Source organism: Lycorma delicatula, chromosome 10 (assembly GCF_047948215.1).
Source record: "Lycorma delicatula isolate Av1 chromosome 10, ASM4794821v1, whole genome shotgun sequence".
NCBI classification, from domain to species: domain Eukaryota; kingdom Metazoa; phylum Arthropoda; class Insecta; order Hemiptera; family Fulgoridae; genus Lycorma; species Lycorma delicatula.
This window is the reverse complement of record NC_134464.1, coordinates 42,747,682-42,769,046: the sequence shown is the minus strand read 5'-3', so window position 1 is coordinate 42,769,046 and position 21,365 is coordinate 42,747,682. Positions and strand designations below refer to the sequence as shown.

At 26.6% G+C, this 21,365-nt stretch overlaps 1 protein-coding gene across 3 annotated transcripts in view; it reads left to right on the top strand.

Annotated features, from left to right (window-relative positions):
- Positions 1-21,365, top strand: part of Dhc64C (dynein heavy chain, cytoplasmic) — a 211,087-nt gene that overhangs the window by 88,952 nt on the left and 100,770 nt on the right. For all 3 annotated transcript variants that reach the window (XM_075376527.1, XM_075376528.1, XM_075376526.1), the window contains 12 exons: positions 1,811-1,957; positions 2,599-2,771; positions 3,021-3,188; positions 3,369-3,534; positions 5,374-5,559; positions 5,838-6,047; positions 8,078-8,360; positions 11,382-11,515; positions 12,213-12,339; positions 12,624-12,858; positions 15,118-15,301; positions 17,038-17,161. In XM_075376527.1, coding sequence (XP_075232642.1) covers positions 1,811-1,957; positions 2,599-2,771; positions 3,021-3,188; positions 3,369-3,534; positions 5,374-5,559; positions 5,838-6,047; positions 8,078-8,360; positions 11,382-11,515; positions 12,213-12,339; positions 12,624-12,858; positions 15,118-15,301; positions 17,038-17,161 — 2,137 coding nt within the window. The remainder of the gene's footprint in view (positions 1-1,810; positions 1,958-2,598; positions 2,772-3,020; positions 3,189-3,368; positions 3,535-5,373; positions 5,560-5,837; positions 6,048-8,077; positions 8,361-11,381; positions 11,516-12,212; positions 12,340-12,623; positions 12,859-15,117; positions 15,302-17,037; positions 17,162-21,365) is intronic.

Sequence of the window (21,365 nt, the reverse complement as noted above, 5' to 3'; positions counted from 1 at the left end):
TTTTATTTAACTAATGAAAAAATTACAAAAAAGTGCTGAAATTTCACTATTTGGAAATTATTGATTGAATTAAAGTATAAATTCTTTGGAAAAATTTGCCAATACAAACATATTATTTAAAAATGTTAAAAAAAAAAAATTCACTTTCATATTATATCAAGAATATAAATAAATGTTTATAATGAACTCTGATAACATAATTCAAATAACATTTTTATTGATAATGATCTTTAAATATGTTTTCTATTCACAGTAGTTAGTGATTGTACTTTTATGTAAAAATTTATTTTTTACACATCTCAGCTACATTTAATTTTAATAATGCGTATTGAATGAATTTTTTAACAAAATTCCTTTAAGCATGGGGCGTCCTTCATTGTTTACATAGCAAATTATAAATGAAACGATTACAAAATATAATGTAATATAATGAAGGGTGTCCCATGTTTTTATTATTTGTGATATAAAATATAAAGAAATTTTGTTAATAAATTCAATCAATGTGTAGCTGAGAGATGTGATAAATAATTGTTCACATAAAAGTACATTCACTACTGTGAATAGAAAACAGATTTACAGATCATCATTATCAGTGTAAAATGTTTGAATTTAATTAAAGAGTTTATTACAAACATTTATTCTTCACTTAATATGAAAGTGAATTTTTATTTTTATTTTTTATTTTTTAAATATATATGTATTGGCAAAATTTTCAAAACAGTTATAATTTTAATTCAATAATTTTCAAATAGTGAAATTTTTATACTTTTTTTATGTAACTCTACAGTTGTATACAATCGTAGATAGATTTCTTCTAAAGTATAATGATGCAGCAAAATGAATAACTGTATCAAATACTTAGTGCATAAATCTAAGAGCAGTGATACACGGACACTAGTTGACAGCTATTAGTTGAAAGGCTATTCATTTTCTTGCGTTGCTGAAAGTACAACTGACTGGCACTCTGCATGGAAGTCTTTATTTCATAAGCATCGTGGTTGTTTGCATTTTTGTTATTTGCAAACATCAAATTTTCTCTGAATTTTTGGTGATCAGAATGCATTTTCATCGACATCAAGCATGTGTACAGAAGTTTAGCCTTCTATCTCATCTGAATGTAGGATAAATATTGCTGAAAAAATTCTGACCATTCTGTTGTGTGACACAGTGCCCAGAACAATTTAAATAAAAGCATATAATTATTGCTAGATGTTGAAAGATTTTGCATATGCATAATTTAGGGGAGAAATACAAAAAAAAACTATTTATAAATAATTTACTAATTTGTAATTTTATTAAAATATAAAAAAACTTTTCATTTTAATGTTAAACTTAATTCATCTTTACTCTTAATTGAAATGATGTAGTTAATTTCTTGTAGATATTGCATTAATTCAGTTTTATTTAATTTTTCATATCCATAAAACATTTTATCTTTTTTTTTTTAATAGAAAGACCTTTATCAAGACCGGATATTCGTGCTTTATATTTATTATCCATTTTTTTATAATAAATTGTCAATTCTTCACAACAATCGTGCGAAACCCACTCTTTTTGAATAGTTATTCATTAATAATACTGGGATAACATTAATTAATAATTTAATACAAATATCTTTTCAGAAATAATAGTGATGCCTAGGAAAAGTAACAGCTGCAATGGAGTATAAATGGTACTACCAAATGCACTATATTTCATGAGCCACTTTTATTGGATTGATTGGCAGTCAACTTGTTATGAAAAAAATTTTCTTCAGTTTGTTTGTAATAAGCTAATTAAAAATTATTAATCTTTTTCATAATAATTTTAGGTTAGAGAATCATGGCAGAGTTATGAGTTGGATCTTGTTAATTATCAAAACAAGTGTCGCCTTATTAGAGGTTGGGATGATTTGTTCAATAGAGTTAAAGAGCATATTAATTCTGTTGCTGCAATGAAATTGTCACCATATTATAAGGTATGCTGTAATTTAAAAGTACTTTTTATATAAATAATTATAACATTACCTTAATAGAGTAAAATAGAATTTTTGTTATGTATAAATTATTAAAATTTTAATTATGAAATAACATTAAATTATTGGTAATAATTTGCGCTGAATAGTGCGAGAAAATTATATGTTTTGAAAAGAATAGCTTATTGTGGGAGAAATTTATAATCAGTTATATACATTTTAAGAATGGTGTTTATTTTGAAAAGGTATGATGCAAAATTTATCAGCTCACAACTCCAGTAACTTGATAAGGACTTAGGCTGGTGAGAACGCATATAAGAAATTAATAAGTTAACAAACCTAAAGACCCGTCTTTTATTCTGATACACTCTTGTACTGCTTGCTCTTGTATTGTAATTAATGCTTGCTTTGTGACAATAAAATAATGTTCTGTTCATGTCTTCTTAAGCAGTTCTATGGACAGTAGCAACTTTGGAGTGTCATATCCACCAATAGTTGTTGGCATCTTTCCATCACAAATGTTATAATCATCTTTTAAAAAAGAATTGAGTAATTAAATTTAAAAGTAGTTTAATTTAATTAATTAGTTGATTAAATATACTAATTAAATTTTACACTATTTTTACTCATCTTTATACATTTAGGTGTTTGAAGAAGAGGCACTGACTTGGGAAGAGAAATTAAATAGAATCAATGCTTTGTTTGATGTATGGATTGATGTTCAACGCCGATGGGTGTATCTCGAAGGTATATTTTCTGGTAGTGCTGATATTAAAACTTTACTTCCGGTGGAAACTTCAAGATTTCATAACATAAGGTAAAAATTAAAACATTTAAAAAAAAATAATTTATACGTTATGTTCATTATATTTTATTGATAACCAGCATTGATATCAGTTCATAAGAAGGAAGTGTATGTTACTGTTGACATGTCAACTATAATAAAATTTATTTCAATACATTTTTGCTTTTATGTTATAATAAATTTTTTTCTGCTGTTTACATTAGTGAGATGTGTTTTCTTTATGATAGATTTTTAAAAGTTTATTGTTGTTATTTCATGAAGTTCAGATTTCTTGGGGCTCATGAAGAAAGTATCAAAATCACCAATGGTCATGGATGTTCTCAATATTCAAGGTGTACAACGTGTTTTAGAGAGATTGGCCGATCTCCTAGGAAAAATTCAAAAAGCCCTCGGTGAATATTTGGAAAGAGAAAGGACTTCATTCCCAAGGTATGTTTGTTTGTGTATGTCTTTTATATTCTTAGATATATTTATTTATTTATGATATATCTATAGAAGAATTGATAGTTTATTTTACAGCTAAAATGAAAAATATTAATATAATTTGCTTATCAATGAGTTACTAGTGATATATAAATTTAAATGTCTTTATTTATTTTCTTTTGTTAGATTTTACTTTGTTGGTGATGAAGATCTTTTGGAAATTATTGGTAACAGTAAAAATATTGCAAGATTACAAAAACATTTCAAGAAGATGTTTGCTGGGGTTGCTGCCATTCTTCTAAATGAAGATAATACAGTTATTGTTGGTATAGCATCAAGGGAGGGTGAAGAGGTAAGTTCTGTCCCCTGTATAAGTCATCCCCAGTTATAAAACAAGTGTAGATTTGTGTTTTTTTTCTGAAATTTTTACAAAAGCAGTATAATAAATCGAATGACATAAATTTATTTTGAGAAAAAAGGAAAGAAAGAAGCTTTTGATGAATATATGTGCATGCTGTGAAATGAAACTGATGCACCAATTGTGTTTGTGGACTCTATTTAGTTCTATAAAATGTTTTTTTCCTCTAAAGAGATTGCATCATTTGGTGTTCTATCTGGCAGCAGGTCACCATTGGCTCCATCCAATCTCTCCTAAGCCTTCTCCTTTGTTATCTTTGTTTACAAGCATCACTTCATATATTAACTACATTCTTCTTCCTTTTTTCTACTGATCTTTCCAGTGCAGTTATCAAGATTCCACTTCCTCTAACTACATAACCAATTTCCTTTTAATTACTTCTTGCATGCTCTTATTTTTTTAATCTTTATCATTAATTCCTCATTCCTCACTTTGTCTGTCTCTTTTACTTCCTCCATCCTTCTCCATATCACATCTCAAAAACCTCAATCCATTCCTCTACCTCTTTCTCAACCTCTATGCTTCACTTCTATACAATAAGATATATACATTTAGTTTTTGGCTAAAATCTTCTTTAATTGCCAACTTTTACTACATAGTAATTTCCTCTTGCTGATGCCTTTCATTGCCATCACTATCCTTCCTTTTATTTCTTTATGCTCTTCCAGTCCTCTTTTTATCATACTTCCCAAATATCTGTAATTTTTCACATTTTTTTATTCTTCCTTCATTTGTTTTTACCTTTAAGTTTTTTCTGTTATTTACTTTCATTATTTTAGTTTTTCTTATGTTTGTTTTCATTCCATATTCTTTTATTCCTTCCTCCAGGGTTATCACTGATCTTTGTAGTATGTTTGTGCCACCAGCTAGAATTATCATATCAGCAAACTTTATGGATATTATTTTTGTCCTCATATACTTCTTTCGTGTAATATATTTTTATCATATCTTCAATATAAATGTTGAACAATGTTAGTGAGAATCAGCATCCTTGCATAACACCTTGATCTAGACTCACCCAGTTGGTCATATTCTTACTTACTTTTACTGCTGTTGTTTGTCTCATGTATAATTCTTTAATTAACTTTAAAGAAAGATTGCAACACTATTCAAATGAATTCTTTTTTTACGGAAGTTGACATATAAATCATTATATAACGAGTTATAATTGTTACTGTTTTACTTAAATAAGTTCTCTCTTTCTTTAATTTTATCTCTTTTTCCTTTTTTGTATTATCTGCAGTAATTAGTCAGGTAACTTCATTTATTATTCTGAAGAGATAGTTAAGAAACTTTTATAAAACTAAACATTGATTTGGTGGTTGTAGAGATATTGAGATGCTGATCTCAATATTTGGTATACTGACATCTGTCAGTATATACCTGACAGAAAACTGATGTTACTTTTTTTAGAGATGTCCTTAACAAGCAGAATCTCTACAGTTTAGTGTTGCTTTTAATTAACAGTTAATTTATTTAAAAAAAAATTCATTTGTTCAGTGAAATAGTGTAATGAAGTTTTAGTTTTATACAAAATACTCTGCATTATTAGACATATCTAACTGGAAGAAAGATAATTACTAAACAGTCGCTGGTTTAAATTATGCGTTATATTTGTTCATCATTTGTTGGATGGACATTAGGTGTTGGCTGCGTCATATTTTTTTCTTTGAAGATGTTTCATTTTTCATTTTTTTTAAGTTGTTATATAGTAGTATCTTAAGATTTCAGTTGTGAATTTTTTATGTTAAGTTTTATTTTTTTATTTTTTAGGTAAAGTTCTGTACACCTGTATCGACTGTGGAACATCCTAAAATTAATGAATGGTTGACACTGGTAGAGAGAGAAATGAGAGTTACATTAGCATCTTATTTAGCACAAGCAGTTCAAGATATTAAACAGTTAGCAGATGGTGCTATCGATCCTAATGCATTCATGCTTTGGTGTGATAAATATCAGGTATAAATCTTTTTATTTGTGTTATTATTATTTCTAAATGAGATAATAATGAGAGAAATGAAATAATAAAAACAAGAGAATATTTTTTTAAAGTATTTAGAATACAATAAAATATTACTTTTTTTTTTAAGAAAAAGAGCACTTATGCAAGAAATAATAATTAATAATATTGTTATAGTTTAATTTAATATTAAACTACTTATTATGTAATATTTATATTTTAACCATGTTACAAAGGAATAAATTTTGAGTATTTTTTTTTTCTATGTTTATTAAAGGCACAAATTGTTGTATTGGCAGCTCAGATTCTCTGGAGTGAAGATGTAGAATCAGCTTTACATCAGATGGTAAATCCAAATGCTGATGCTGAAAACAAGTTGGCTCCTCTTGAAAAGGTTTTGGCACAAGTTGAGAATACATTAAATGTGTTAGCCGATTCAGTTCTCCAAGAACAACCTCCGTTGCGCAGAAAAAAACTTGAACACTTGGTTGGTTTTTATTGTTAATTATTTTTAATTTTTAAAATGTTTTTTCCCATTTTTTTTTTTTAAATTAAATTATAATTTTGGAAACACCAGAAAATTTCATTGACCCTCCTTTAATAGTAAAAAATCCATAACAAATTTTATTATTGTTTGAAGTTTTATCATACGATATGGAGATTAACCCCAAATTTAGAAAAATAACATTATTTTAATACTTTTTTTATATTTTTGAAAGATGTCCTTGAGAATACAATAATATATTAATAGTACCCCTTAAAAAAAAATATTAAGCATTTATATAAAGGTTTATTATATCATTAATAATGATATTTTTATATTTTGTGTATACCTTGTGTTGTGGATTTGATTGAAGTTTAATTTTATGCTTTTATTTTGGATTGTTATTGATTTATATTGCATTTTTATAATTGTTTAAAGAAAATTATAAATTAATTTTCCTTTGCTGCTGGTTTTTGTATGATGTTTCATTCAGAAAAACAACTGTTTATTTTCTTTTTCGGACGAACACAAGCAACCCTTTTATTTTATATGAACTTTATATATTTATTAGAATATTTACAGCCAGGATTTCACTACATGGACCAACCATGATAAATTTAGGTGTAAAAACATTTTAATTGTTAGGTACTTAGGTATACCAGTACTGTTTTGGTTATGATAAATGTTGAATTATCATATCAAATTTGTTAAAGGAATAGAAAAAGTAATTTTAGTATTCCCTTTATTAGAACAAATTTTTTTAAAGATTTACTGTAATCATTTTTATACATTTTTTAAAAGTATAACGATCGCTGTTTTGTGAGCCCACCAAAAACTTGCTAGTATAAAACTTTTAGGTACATCCATTGCAGGATTAAAAAAATTTAAGTAATTCAGAACTTTTAAGAAGTTCTTTTATTGTGTGTGTTTTTTTTTTTTTAAGAAGGATAATAAAATGAAAAAAGAAGTGATATTCAACTTGTGAATTGAATCTTCATTTTATTATGTCAGCTATTATCTGTCTCTACCAAATGAGCAGCAGAAACTTAAAAAGTTTTCTTTATAAAATTGTAATATTGTACAGTTTGGATGTACCATTTTCTCATGAGTTGTCATTTTATTTCTATCCTGAAGTAAAAACTTACATAGATGTTATTCATATTTTTTTTAACATTACAATTTTTTATTTGAATCAAATATACAATCTTTTTCTAATCTGTTTCACTTGATTTTTTGTGTTTAAATCAGAAACATTAAGCTGTAATAATATATATATATATATATATATATATATATATATATATATATATATATATATATATATATATATACAAAGTGGTCATTTTATAGTATTCTATGTTATTAATTTAAAATTGGCCCACTTCTGGTTGATTCTATTTAAAACTGCCCAAACATCTTTTTCCACAAGCATGAAATCAAGTAAGTCTACTGGAATTAATTATATTTTATTTATTAACAAGTATAATGTGCACATTGTATATATTGTAAATAGAAATATTTTCAGTTTAGAAGTAGTACTGATTGATTCTTGAACAGTAATTTTTTACGGATGATGAATGTTCGTAGTTAAGATATTGTTTGAGTAAGTTAAAGAAAAAGCCTGATATTCATAATGAACTAAATGTCAGCTTCCCCATTTGATAGTAAGAATATACTTAAAAAAGCTAATGAAATGAGGAAAAACACTGCTTCACAAAAATTGTGAAGTCCTCACAAAATGTCACCCTTCATCAAAATCATCTTAATAAAGTGATACAGAAATCTTAGCTGATAATATTAAACTCACTTTTTTTAGGATTTTTTAAAATAAAATTTTGTTATGAATTAATCCCAGAATCAAATGATAAAAGAAAGGTAAATAAGCCAGCTATGGACCTGGATGGCCATGTTTATGTAGGTGTTTCCCATTCATAATTTTTTTGTGATGGTATAAATGTGCCTGCTAGATATATGTTGTGTGATAAATTTACTAGTATTTTTTTCTAATTATAATGTTTTTAATTTAATTTCAGATTAATGAATTTGTTCATAAAAGAACCGTCACCAGAAGATTAATCTCGAATAAAATTTGTAGTCCTAAAGCATTTGAATGGTTATGTGAAATGAGATTTTACTTCGATCCAAAACAAAGTGAAGTACTGCAACAACTAACAATACATATGGCGAATGCAAAATTTTTATATGGATTTGAATATCTTGGTGTACAAGATAGACTTGTACAAACACCTTTAACTGATAGATGTTACCTAACCATGACTCAAGCTTTAGAAGCAAGATTGGGTGGCTCACCATTCGGTATGTTAATGATATATATATATATATATATATATATATACACACACTAGATGTATGAAATATAAATAACCAAAACACAGTAATTTAAATTAAACTTACCTTATTTAGTTGTCATTTTATTTGAAAATATGTTTTCTATTTTGAAATTTTGTATGATAATATATATATATATATATATATACTTTTTTAAGTAGACAATTTTATATTTATATTATTTATTATTACATTTTTAATATAAAAAATGGTTATGAAGTAGTAAATAAATTAAGCAGTTAAAATGTAAATAAAGACACTAGAATGGTTAGTTATGATATAATTAACATGTATCCTAGCATACTTATAGACCATACCATTAAAATAATAAAAAAAATTAATTCAAAAGTAACCAAGATCTAAATTTTATTAAAGGTATCATCACCATTATAAGAAATATATGTCAACAAAACTATTTTGAATTTAATATCAGATATCATCTACAAAAAAATACCTTACCTGTGGAATTTCCACTATCACAATTGTGTCAAAAATATTTTTACAGGATTTTGAGAGTAAATTAATACATGGTATCACTTTACATATAAAGTCACGGTATGTTATTCTGATTATATATAACACGATAATAAACAGTGAACATCTAATAATATTAAACAAATTAAATTAAACAAATTAATACATGGTATCACTTTACACATAAAGTCACGGTATGTTATTCTGATTATATATAACACGATAATAAACAGTGAACATCTAATAATATTAAACAAATTAAATTCGTATAATGAAAATTTGAAATTTAAGAATTGTGAATTTCAATTCTCATTTGAAATAGATAATAATAGAGTATTAAATTAATTAGATCTCAATATAGAAATAAACAAGGATAACCAAACTGAAACAAGAATATATAGGAAACCTACTTCTAATAATATAACAATTCATTAAAAATCAAATTATCCTTGCTCTCATAAAATTAACACTTATACAAATATGATTAATTAGGCAATAAAATACATACATAAAAGTTAAATAATGAAATAAACATCATAAAACAAGTGGTTGAAATGGATATGATATTATTTTAATTAATATCATATTCATATTAATATATATATATATATATATAATATTTATAAAAAACAACTATCAAAACACAATAAAAAAAGAACTTCCTTAAAAACAATACTTAATAAAGACAAGAGAGTGAACAAATATATGTATTTATGCACTAATAATATCATTAAAACATTGCTAAAACTTAAAAAAATAAATATTTAAATCAGCATACAAACCTATTTGTATAGGTAAAACAAATAGATTTCCTGATAATTATAGAAATTACAAAAAAATAAATTAGGTTAATTTATTTACTATGGCAGACCATCCAATAAGCAGTAAACATTCTATTTCTGATATTAGTATAAATTTAGAAATGATTGAAATAAATAAAGATGACATAAAATTAAATATATTAGAAAAATATATTTATAAATACAAACAAAATTTCAATTTGATAAACAGACAGTGTTTGAGGGGACAGTGTTATAAAAACTGCAATAGATAGCAGCACTCAAATAATAAATTAATACACAATTTTCATTATTTTAAACTTTAATATGCAGTTTAATTAATTAAATATTTCAATCATGACTGAGGATACAGTATCCCGTGAAAATAGCTATGTGATAAAATTAAGGTAAGATATATCATACCTCAATATTCTGTACTAGGTGATTTATTTAATAGAATTTAACATATAACAGCACAGAGGGCTAATATGAATCTTAAAAGGATTAATTTCAATAAAATAATATATATGTAATATATTTTAACAATTATAACTAATATATATCATACCTCAATATTCTGTACTAGGTGATTTATTTAATAGAATTTAACATATAACAGCACAGAGGGCTAATATGAATCTTAAAAGGATTAATTTCAATAAAATAATATATATGTAATATATTTTAACAATTATAACTAATAAATTTCTCAGTTAACTAGAGTATGACTGACTGCCTGCCTCTACGCTAGCTGAATTTGGAAAAAATTAAAATTTATACATCCTCTTTGGTTGTAATTAATTTATTAAAAAAAAAATTGAAAAAGTAATACATAATTTTATTCTATGAAGAAGTTGCATAACAAAATTTTATTTTTTTCAATGACATCTAATTTGGACTGAAGTCACAAAAATGTTTGCTAAGTTTGTTTACCTTTATCACTGATGGTAGTTTATATTTTATTTTATAATAGTTACACCATTTTAAAACCTAAATATTTGAAAGTGTTTCTTTTCTTTTTTTTATATAATTTCAATTTTTTTGTTTTTAGAGAGAGTTGAAATAACTAGAGGAAAATTTTCTTCTTACATACACACACATGCACATGCACATGCGTGTGTGTATGCACACTGAATCATAATGCCCTTTTTTAATATCATTTGTGGTAGCTGGATCTATCATTACCACCTGTACTATTTTTACAATTTACAAAAGAAATGTTAAAGTGTGATAAAAATAGACATTAGAAAACTTATTTTTCAACCAGGATTAAATTATACTGGTTGTCACATTGAAATTTTACTGTACATTATTATTATTTTTCAAATGAAGTTTCGTAACAAAACTTCATTGATTTTGAGCTAAAGGTTTTATTGGATATATATTCCTCATAAGAAAATAAATATCCAACAATTAAAAAAAAGATAGAAGAAATCAGTTATTTGCTTACCTTATCCTGTTAATATATGTAAAATTGTTGGTTATTGTTTATTTCATTCGTTGTGCAGACTAGTGTGGAAAGGTGTTCAGTAATAGACTTAAAAATAGATGTTATAAAACAAAAAATGAGCTTAATGACATTATAAAAGCAGATGTTTTATATATAAATCTGTATATACAGTGTGAGGTTTTCTTAAATTTACAATTGTATTTTATTACATTTTTGTCTCTAAAATATTGTTATTGAAGTTATATTATTTTGTTTGTTATTAATACATTTTTTGTTATTTTTTAGGCCCTGCTGGTACCGGTAAAACAGAATCTGTTAAAGCACTGGGTCACCAGATGGGTAGATTTGTTTTAGTATTCAATTGTGATGAAACATTTGATTTCCAAGCGATGGGAAGAATATTCGTTGGTTTATGTCAGGTAAAATAAAGTACATTTATAGATGTATTTCTGTGTTATAATTACTTTTTTATGAATTATATTTGGGATTAAGTATTAAGTTTTATTTGTTTTGAAGATTATTGGGTTAAAAAAATTCAAAATTTTGTTTCACCAAACTATATTAAACTTTTGTTTTATATATGGATTAGTGTTACTGTCAGACTTATTTTGTGTATTTGTAGTTTTAAAAAGTGAAATAATATTTGCATTTATAAAAAAAAAAAATATTGCTAAATTCTTTATTGTTTAAGACTGTAGAACAGCAATTTGTTACTATTAAACAATATTTAGTTATTTTCCTTTGTGACACCAGGTGGTGTAGTAACCGTATAATACACTCACATATGCAGTAAGTTTTTATATATGAAGTCTATTTTTTTATTATATTCTGAGATGTATTTTATCTTTAAAAAAATTTTTTTTGTGTACTTTAAAAGTCTCATTATTTAATGTTTTTTCTGTGGTTTTTATTGATGCTCATAATTTTATAATATATATATATCATGCATAATTTTACATAAAATCAAAACTTGAAAATATTTTTTTTTGGAAACACATTGTTTCTATCCTATTTTATATCATTTATTTTACTCTATTTTAAATTTCTATCAGAAATATGTAGATATGATTTTTTTTTACATTTAAATTTTGTTTTTTAAATATCTGTTTGAATTAGGTTGGTGCTTGGGGTTGCTTTGATGAATTCAATAGACTGGAAGAAAGAATGCTGTCTGCTGTTTCACAACAAGTTCAGACTATTCAAGAGGCTTTAAAATCTCAAACTGATTGCAAGAGAGACGGTTGTAAGTTTTTCTCTTTTACATATTTTTATAAATAATTTTATTTTTGTGAAATTTACACTAAATAAATGATGATCTATAAAATTTGTTATTTTTATTAGACTTTTTTTCTGGTTGATGTGTGAATTTAAAAAAAAAATATTTTTTTAGTGTAATAATACAAATAAATTTGAGAATATTCATTGTAAAGCTACCACAACTATTGTTAAATTTTTCAATTTTTTAGATTGTAGTTAAGCGACAGTATAAAGATTTGTCATTAATTTATTATTTTTTTAATATTACAGCGATTACAGTCGAACTTGTGGGTAAACAAGTTAAAGTATCAACAGATATGGCCATATTTATTACAATGAATCCAGGTTATGCTGGTCGTTCCAATCTGCCAGATAATTTGAAAAAGCTGTTCCGTTCACTTGCTATGACAAAACCTGATAGACAGCTTATTGCAGAGGTTATGTTGTTCTCTCAGGGCTTCAGATCTGCTGAAAAGTTGGCGTGCAAAATTGTACCATTTTTCAAGTAAGTTATAACTTAAATTAAAATATATCAGTATTATAAACTAATTGGGATTGAAGGTAATTAAAATTTTTTAACATTTTTAAAATAAGCATTGTGTATGTAACTGTAATTGATATTTTATTATTATTATTAATTTGTTTAATGGTTATAATTCAAGACATAGAAATAATAAGGTTACTAATTAGATAATATTTAAAATAATTGAACGTTGATAAAAAAAATAATCTTGGTTTATTTTTAGTGCTATACTGAGCATCCTTTGTCATGAAGAGTTACTTATTTTTTCACTACATGGACTATTGTCATGGTTTAAATTGATTTGGCTCTTTAAAAACTTATGTTTTACTCAATTTAAGCAATCAATTTACAAAAATCTCTTTTTATAAGAGATCATATTAATCTTATTACAGTCATTAACACTGATAATATTAACTCTACTGACATGTTACAGAAAGTATCATTCATCTTGCTACTGGTTTTAAGTAGTGTTTCAATAAATTTAAACAGCTTTTTGTTGTTAAGAAAATGTATATATATAAATACTGTATAGCTAGCTCATCTTACACAAAAAAAGGTAGTGCATTTAAAATATAGTTACAAGGCAATAAGCTTACTTATTATATTTAGGTTAAGAAGGTGCACAACTTTATAATCAAGGTGGCAGGATTAATATTATTTATTATGTACTTTTTTACTGTTGCAAATTTTTAATGGATATGTTATAACATAATATGTAAGTTGCATTAAGTTTTATTCAAGCTGTTCATTTCCCTTGTTTTGTCAGTTCTGTTTTTACATACCAGTGGCTGATGTTAGCATACATGACTCGTTAGATTTTCATATTTCAATTTATTCTTTAGGGTTGTCATCCTAAATATATAGTTTAGATTTTTATTTATTATTATTTTACTGAAATTAATTTTTTCAAGGTTAGCATTATTCCTCTGTACTGTTAAATGATATTTTTAATTTTATTAATATAAACCACCTAGTACAGAATATTAAGATAAGATATATCTTAACTTAATTTTGCCATTAAAATACTTTCAGGGATCCCACATTCTCAGTTATGAATGAAATATTTAATTAAACTGATATTGAAAATTAAAAATCCAAAAATAATGAGAATTGTGCATTAATTTATTATACAAGTTCTGTCTGTTGAAGTTTTTGTAATACTGTGTTCTCAAACATGGTCTGATGGTTTATCAAATTGAACCTTGATATATTTTACAAATTCTACACAGATTGTTTATTTTATTATTATTAAAATAAAATAATAGCATATTTAAAAAAAAAAAAATAGTAAAATAAACAATCTGTGTGGAATTTATGAAATTAAATATAATGATTGTGATTGTATTTATATAGGAAAAACAAACAGATCCTTTAAAACTAGATTTTTGATCTTTATAAAAATTAAAAACATAATAAATTAGATTTATCTAATACAGCAGACCATATAATAAACAGTAAAAATTCTATTTCTGATGTTAGCACAATTTTAGAAATATTAGAAATTAATGAAGATGGCATAAAATGAAATATATTAGAAAGATACTATATATTTATAACTACAAACAAAATTTCAATTTAATAAACAGACAGTGCTTGAGGGGACAGTCTTATAAAAACTGCAACAGATAGCAGCACTCATATTTTTAATTAATAAGCAGTTTTTATTATTTTAGTATTTTTAATGAGGAGTTTAATTAAATATTTCAATCATGACTGAGGATGCGGGATCCCATGAAAGTACATATGGTAAAATTAAGATAAGGTATGTCATATTTCAATATTATATACTAGGTGGTTTATATTAATAGAATTTAGAATATTTTAGCATTTATCTATGTAACTTCTTCAGAAATTAGTATTTTTTCTTTCTTCTATTTTGTTTTAAGTGGCATCAACTACTGTGATTAATAAATGATTAAAAAAAATGCTGAAAAACCATGGAACTAACTGCACCCAACATTCTTAACTTGAGATATAATCAATTGTATTAGAAACTCATTTTTTGAACTAACAGGCTTTGATTTTTAGTATTTTATCTTGCATCATATATCAACTTCCAGGATGTTATTGCTGAGGACAGTCTGGGTTTTGTAACATAACATCTTTATCATAAAGATGCAGTTTTATTGTCTTTGTTATGTAATTTATTTTTAAATTTATATTGTTATTCTGTTATTTCATTGATTTATTATTAGTTTTGTTACATATATGATGCTGATATTTGTAAAATACTTTACATAGGTTATGTGATGAACAGTTGTCAAACCAGTCTCATTATGACTTCGGTTTACGAGCTCTGAAATCTGTGCTTGTGTCAGCTGGTAATGTTAAACGTGATCGTATACAGCGTATAAAAGAACATAAAAAGAACAGCGGTGAATTCATTGATGAAGCATCTATTGCTGAAAATCTACCTGAACAAGAGGTAATAACTAGCAATTATATTTTTTCTTTTTAAATAGGATTAGCGGGTACGATCATGATCGACAGATTGATCATGATGCACAGATTGTGATTGTCTATGTGTAGGGAAACCATACTCAGTAGTAAATAATCTGATACGGACACCACATGACTTCCTTTATGCCAATTAAATTACAAATACAATTTTTTTTTTTTAAATGAAAAGTACATAAAATTTTATTTCACAAATAACTTCAGATTTTTTCATATTTTTTTTTTTTATTGGATTATATCTATTGTAAAAGACTTGAGACTTTTTACAATTAGAGGTTAATAATTATTAATAAACTAATATATTTAAATTAAAAAGAGAGAAAAGAAAATTAAGCCCGATTCGAACCAATGTGCCTTCCCCTTGTAAGATCTAAATATTTCATTAATTAAAATTTTATTTGGCTATAACTCTGGAATCATTGAAAATAAGTACCACTTATGATATATCATTGAAAAGCTCTCAATGAGGAAATTACTGCAGGTAAGAAAAAGTCCAAAATCCAAATTTTTTGATTTTCGGCTTTTTTGGACATTTTTGGTCGTTTGCAATCAAAAAGGAAGGGATCACAACTAGATGTTACAACAGTCCTAAATCCAAAATTAAAACATTCTATGGTTAATCGTTTTTGAGTTATGCGAGATATATTGGTACGTACGTATATATGTACAGATGTCACACTGAAAATAGTCAGTGGATTCAGGGATGGTGAAAATGGATATTTCTGTTGAAATCTGAAAACTAAAATTTTTTTCGCGATTATACTTCTTTTACTTCATACAAGGAAGTAAAAACAATGATATATAAGAAATAATTAATCCTTTGAAGACTTGATTGAAAATAAGCTGTATGTAATTCTTATTTTTTAATAAATAAGCTCAGAAGTAAATAATCATGTACTTTATTTTTATCTAGTATCTATTCATAAAAAGTTTAAGTTATATTTTTGTTTTTATAAATTATGCGGTTGTTGCATTATTACTTCATTGTTTGCTGTCATTACTTTTATTTTATTAATCATCTGAATTTTATGAATTTGTGATAAAACTTTACGGAGGATCTAATTAATTCTGAATTTCTTTTTAATTATGCTATTTATAATTATTTTTTCAGTGGAAATAGTATTATTACAGTGTTATTATTAGTTTTTATTATTTGTATCATTATTGGTTGTCTTTATATTAATTTGATATATTATTTAAATTTATGTTTCTGCACTATTAAATGGGTAGTGTGTAGGAAAATAATAATTTGCAGGTCTGAAAGTTTCTTTGTTTTTTATTTATAATTATTAAATATTAAATTTTAATTTTAATATGAGCTGAAATTATGTTAAGAAATACCAATTTTTATTGAAAAACAACTACAAAAAAATATTGTTATTTTAAAATTGAATTACTGTAAAAATATCAAAAAATAATAAATAAAAACTTGTTTTATATTAAATATGAAGAAAATTAAATTCATAACGAATTTATAGAAATAAAGTAAATTAAAGGTTACAGCAAAATCTGATTGATTCTTATGGGATTTTTTTAAAAAGTATAATTTATAATTTTTTTATGAGAAATCAATACTGGCTGTGATCTTACTCATATAAGTTTTACTGTGTAGTTTTTAATAATAAAATTTTACTAGTCAAGGTTTTTCTTACGTGTGTTTGTTTAATTATTAATTATATTTGTGAGTATCTTCTTTTATTTCAGATTTTGATACAGTCAGTCTGTGAAACAATGGTACCTAAATTGGTTGCTGAAGATATACCGTTATTATTTTCATTGCTTAATGATGTTTTCCCTCAAGTTCAGTACACAAGAGCAGAAATGACAGGTAACAATAAAATTATTTATTTCAGTTTTTATAGTTATATATTTACATCGAGGTGTCAGCTAACATCATGTATACATTGATGAATACATTTAGAAAAAATCTTGAACAATTAAGTCGATGTATTAATCCAGAAATTAATTACTGTGAAACTTGGATAATTAGAACTTGGTAAGGACCACATAAGAACATCAGATCATCAAAAAATTTGTCAAATTGTAAGTTAGTGACTTACAATAAAAAATGTACTGAAATTTAATTTTCCTTTGATTTATTCCTTGATTTCATCCAAGAAAAATTCTGTACCCCTAAAATCACCTGAGTTATGATAGACATCAACAAAAATTTAAGGTGAGGTTTTAATGAAATTGTTATACATCATTTTAATTTTCAGTGAAGAAAATGGTACTTCTGTCTAAAAATAGCTTTGTAAGACATCCAAATTTTTTTAACACAGCCTCAAGTTTTTCTCCCATCATTGTTATAGTTGAATTTCTTTTACATCCATCGTTATATCAACATGTTGATTAGGTATATAATTCTTTCTTTCTGTACTGCTTAAATTTATATGTCTTATAATACTTATGAGATGTTTGTTATGTTTTTCTCATTTACTATTTATAAAGTTTTCCTCAGTTTTAGATCTTATGTATTTTACAATTTTTAGTATTTTAATCATAATATCAGTGATTCAGGAAGGACTTAACAAATTTAAAAGCATATAAAAATTTATTTACATAAACTTACAGATTCGGCTGAGGTCTCATATCATAGCAAAATTTAACAAGTTTTGATTCATGTAGTTCATTAGTACTGAATCTGGCCACCAGCACTGTCACTAGTGTTGTTAAAAATGGCTACATTTACTGGTGCAGAATGTGGTTGTTGCTGTGTGTTTTTGTTTCACGATTTGCACTCGGCAACTACAGTTCAGCATAATTTTCATAGAAAGTATGATAGGGAGCCTCCTAGTAGGCATATAGTTTACTCTTGGCACTAAACCTTTCTTGATTGTTCTGTTAAACATACAAAATCATCAGGATGCTCATATGTCCCTGAAGCTGCTGTATAACTCAGAGAAAGCTTTGCACATTATCCAAAAAAATCACCTTGACATGCATCACATGAGACTGGCATTCCAGAAACAAATGTTTGGTACATATCATACAAATGATAGCACTTGAAGCCAAACAAACTAACCATGTTTCAACACATTACAGATGATGACAAAGTTACCTGGCTACAGTTTTGTGTGGAAATGATGGATAGAATTGCAGACAACAATACATCTTTAGACAATGTAATTTTTAGTGATGAGTCAGTGTTTCACATTAGTGGCAAGGTGTAACAGCCAATTATGAGGTAGCAAAAAGCCTCATGAAACTTTGCAGCATATTTGTATCCTAAAGTCAGTGGTTTTTTGTAAACAAAGATTGTAAGGCCCATTCTTCCCAGAGGCAACCGTAAATGGTAATGTTTTTCTGGACATGCTTCAGTTAGATGATGACCAAGATGAAAGCCATTACTATTAACAAGATGAGGCACCACCACGCTACTGCCTAGAATTCCAAGATTTTCTAGATACTCGATTCCCAGATCTGTGGAGTATTCATGATGATCCAATGCGTGGCCACCTTGTTCCCAGATTTGACTCTGCCAAATATTTTATTGTGGGGTTTCATTAAAGATCAGGTTTATGTGTACTACCTTTGCTTACTCATCTTGTTGAGCTGACTTCAAATTAACACCACAGCTGCAGAGGTAACTCCTGACTTGCTAAATACAGTCAAAATCCAACAGTGTTTTTCAACCTGTGCGGTGCCCCCTCCGGTGATAACACTAAATGAGGGGTGTGAGCATATTGAAAAGAAAGTATTATTAAAATAATTTATTTACTTAAAGGAAAGCAAAACAGAATACATTCTGACATAATAAATAATAAAATACACATTTATACTGATATAATACACTTCTAAAGAGGTTTGTGTCAGTTCTGCACAATGTATTTATTAATAATTAATTTATCAATACTAAATTAAAAGCAAGTTTAATTATTATTAGTGACTCCCTTGGGCCTGTCTTGCAGAGCAAAGTTTTTCAAAGAAAGGTTTGATATTAGAAATAGACACTCTTGAGTTCTTTTTTTCTATTTTTAGCTGAAATCTATATTTTGTCTTCAAAGCAGCCACCACAGAAAATCCAGTTTCGCAAAGGTAATGGTATAATAGAAATGGTAATATGATAATAAATGGTATAGTATTTCATATTCTCTTGTTTTCTGTGCAGAAAATTCATCATCCACCCCTATTCAATTCTACCAAGTTGTCATCAGCAAGAAAATACTTTTTAAAATTGTTTGCCAACAAGGCTAAATGATATTCAATGGTTATAAAAACAACTTTCACATGTTGTTCTTCAGCCTTGTAAGTTTTAACACATTTGCAAACATTTGTAGGTTTTTTGCTTTAAATTTCTGCTCCACAATTCTAGTTTTCTACAAAAAGCATTAAACATTTTGTAGAAAAAAGCTTAATGTTTAATTTCCCTCATATCCAACAAATGTGTATTTGCTCCTTGGAGTTGAAGATTCAAGGTACTTAATTTTAGTAATATATCGACCAAGTAGCTCATTTCCATCACAAATAAACCATCTCAAAACTTCTGTGCTTCCGGTTGTTTTTCCTCTTCTAGAAAAATGGCAATTTCATCTCTTAATTCATAAACATATTGCAAAAATTTCCCATGTGATAACCATCTTGCCTCGCAATAAAGTAATAACGCCAAATATGATGCATCCATGTCTTTACAAAGTACAGAAAAGATTCTTGATTTTAGGGGTTTATAAAATCATTTAAGATAGCAAATAATGTGTGAGTGCTGTTGCTTTGAGTTCTGTTGGTTTGCAGAAAAGTAGTTCTTCTATTGCTGACATACCATCACAAAATTGAACATAGGAAATGAAATGAGCATCTTTATTGTTACCTGTCGCCTCATTAAGCTGAATTGAAAACAATTTGTCACGCAACTTCTGTAAAAGCTGATGCTGTACATCTTCAGCCATATCACCAATTTGACAGGCAACATTATCATTTGATAGAGGTATGGAATGCAATTGTTTGACAAAATTATCTGCAAACATAGTTTCTACAATCTCAATTGTAACTGGCAAAATAAGCTCTTCACCAATGGTGTGAAGCTTCTACATCTGGTTATTTTATATGAAACTTTGTAGGAGGCAAGTAAAGCTGTTTCATTTGCAGGCAAAGGTTTTTTAAAAATGAAGTTTGCTTTTCATATAATTTTAATTTTAATTCGAAGAGTTGTTAGGGTTTGTTAACGTACTCATTATAAAGCGTTTCCAAATGTCGTTTAAGTTTATTAGGTTTCATGCTGTCTGCTGCCAAAATTTTTGAGCAAATGACCCACAGAGATCTTTCTTCTTCATTTACTTCAGTTCTGGTAAACCCAAAATTTAAGTATTGTTGAGAATATTTTCTTGATTTTATTTTTGGAACCATGCTTGTCTGTGCACTTGTTGATGTTTCACTATTGTCTAATGCTCGCTTACACCCACTTAAATATTTATCCATGATTCTGTATAAACCTACTGCCGTAATATTTAATTTTGTGAATTGTAATTAACATGCAACTAACACGCAAATTACATCATACACATTCACGATAGATTCGATAGCAATAGAAGGATCGACTTGACTGAGACTGGTTGGAATTGAATGAAGTGCAGGATTTATACACATTTGTACAGATGGTCCAGAATGTTTGAGACAAATCGTAACTTCTCGCGAAACCATGAGAATGTCCAATATGGTAGACACAAGACAGAGAGCAATAGAGAGACAGCGATTCTGGTTTTGTCAATGCAGCGGGTTGGTGTTGCCAAATATTAATAAATTTACTTATTCTTGGTAATTTTTAAGGTTTGTAATTAAGGTCATAGTGTAGCTGTAGCTTCAAAATACATTATTATTGTATACATTGTTATTATGTGAGAGAGGGGGCACGATGAAAATTATGATCGAAAATTGGGTCGCAAATACTGAAAGGTTGAGAAATGCTTGTGCAATTGAAATTGACTTCAGGTGGTATGTATGTTGGATTATTAATGGAAGCCATATCGAATCAAAGTAAATGTTCGGTGACAAATTTGATTTTGTTTTTCTATGAAATGAAACCTCAACTGAATTTG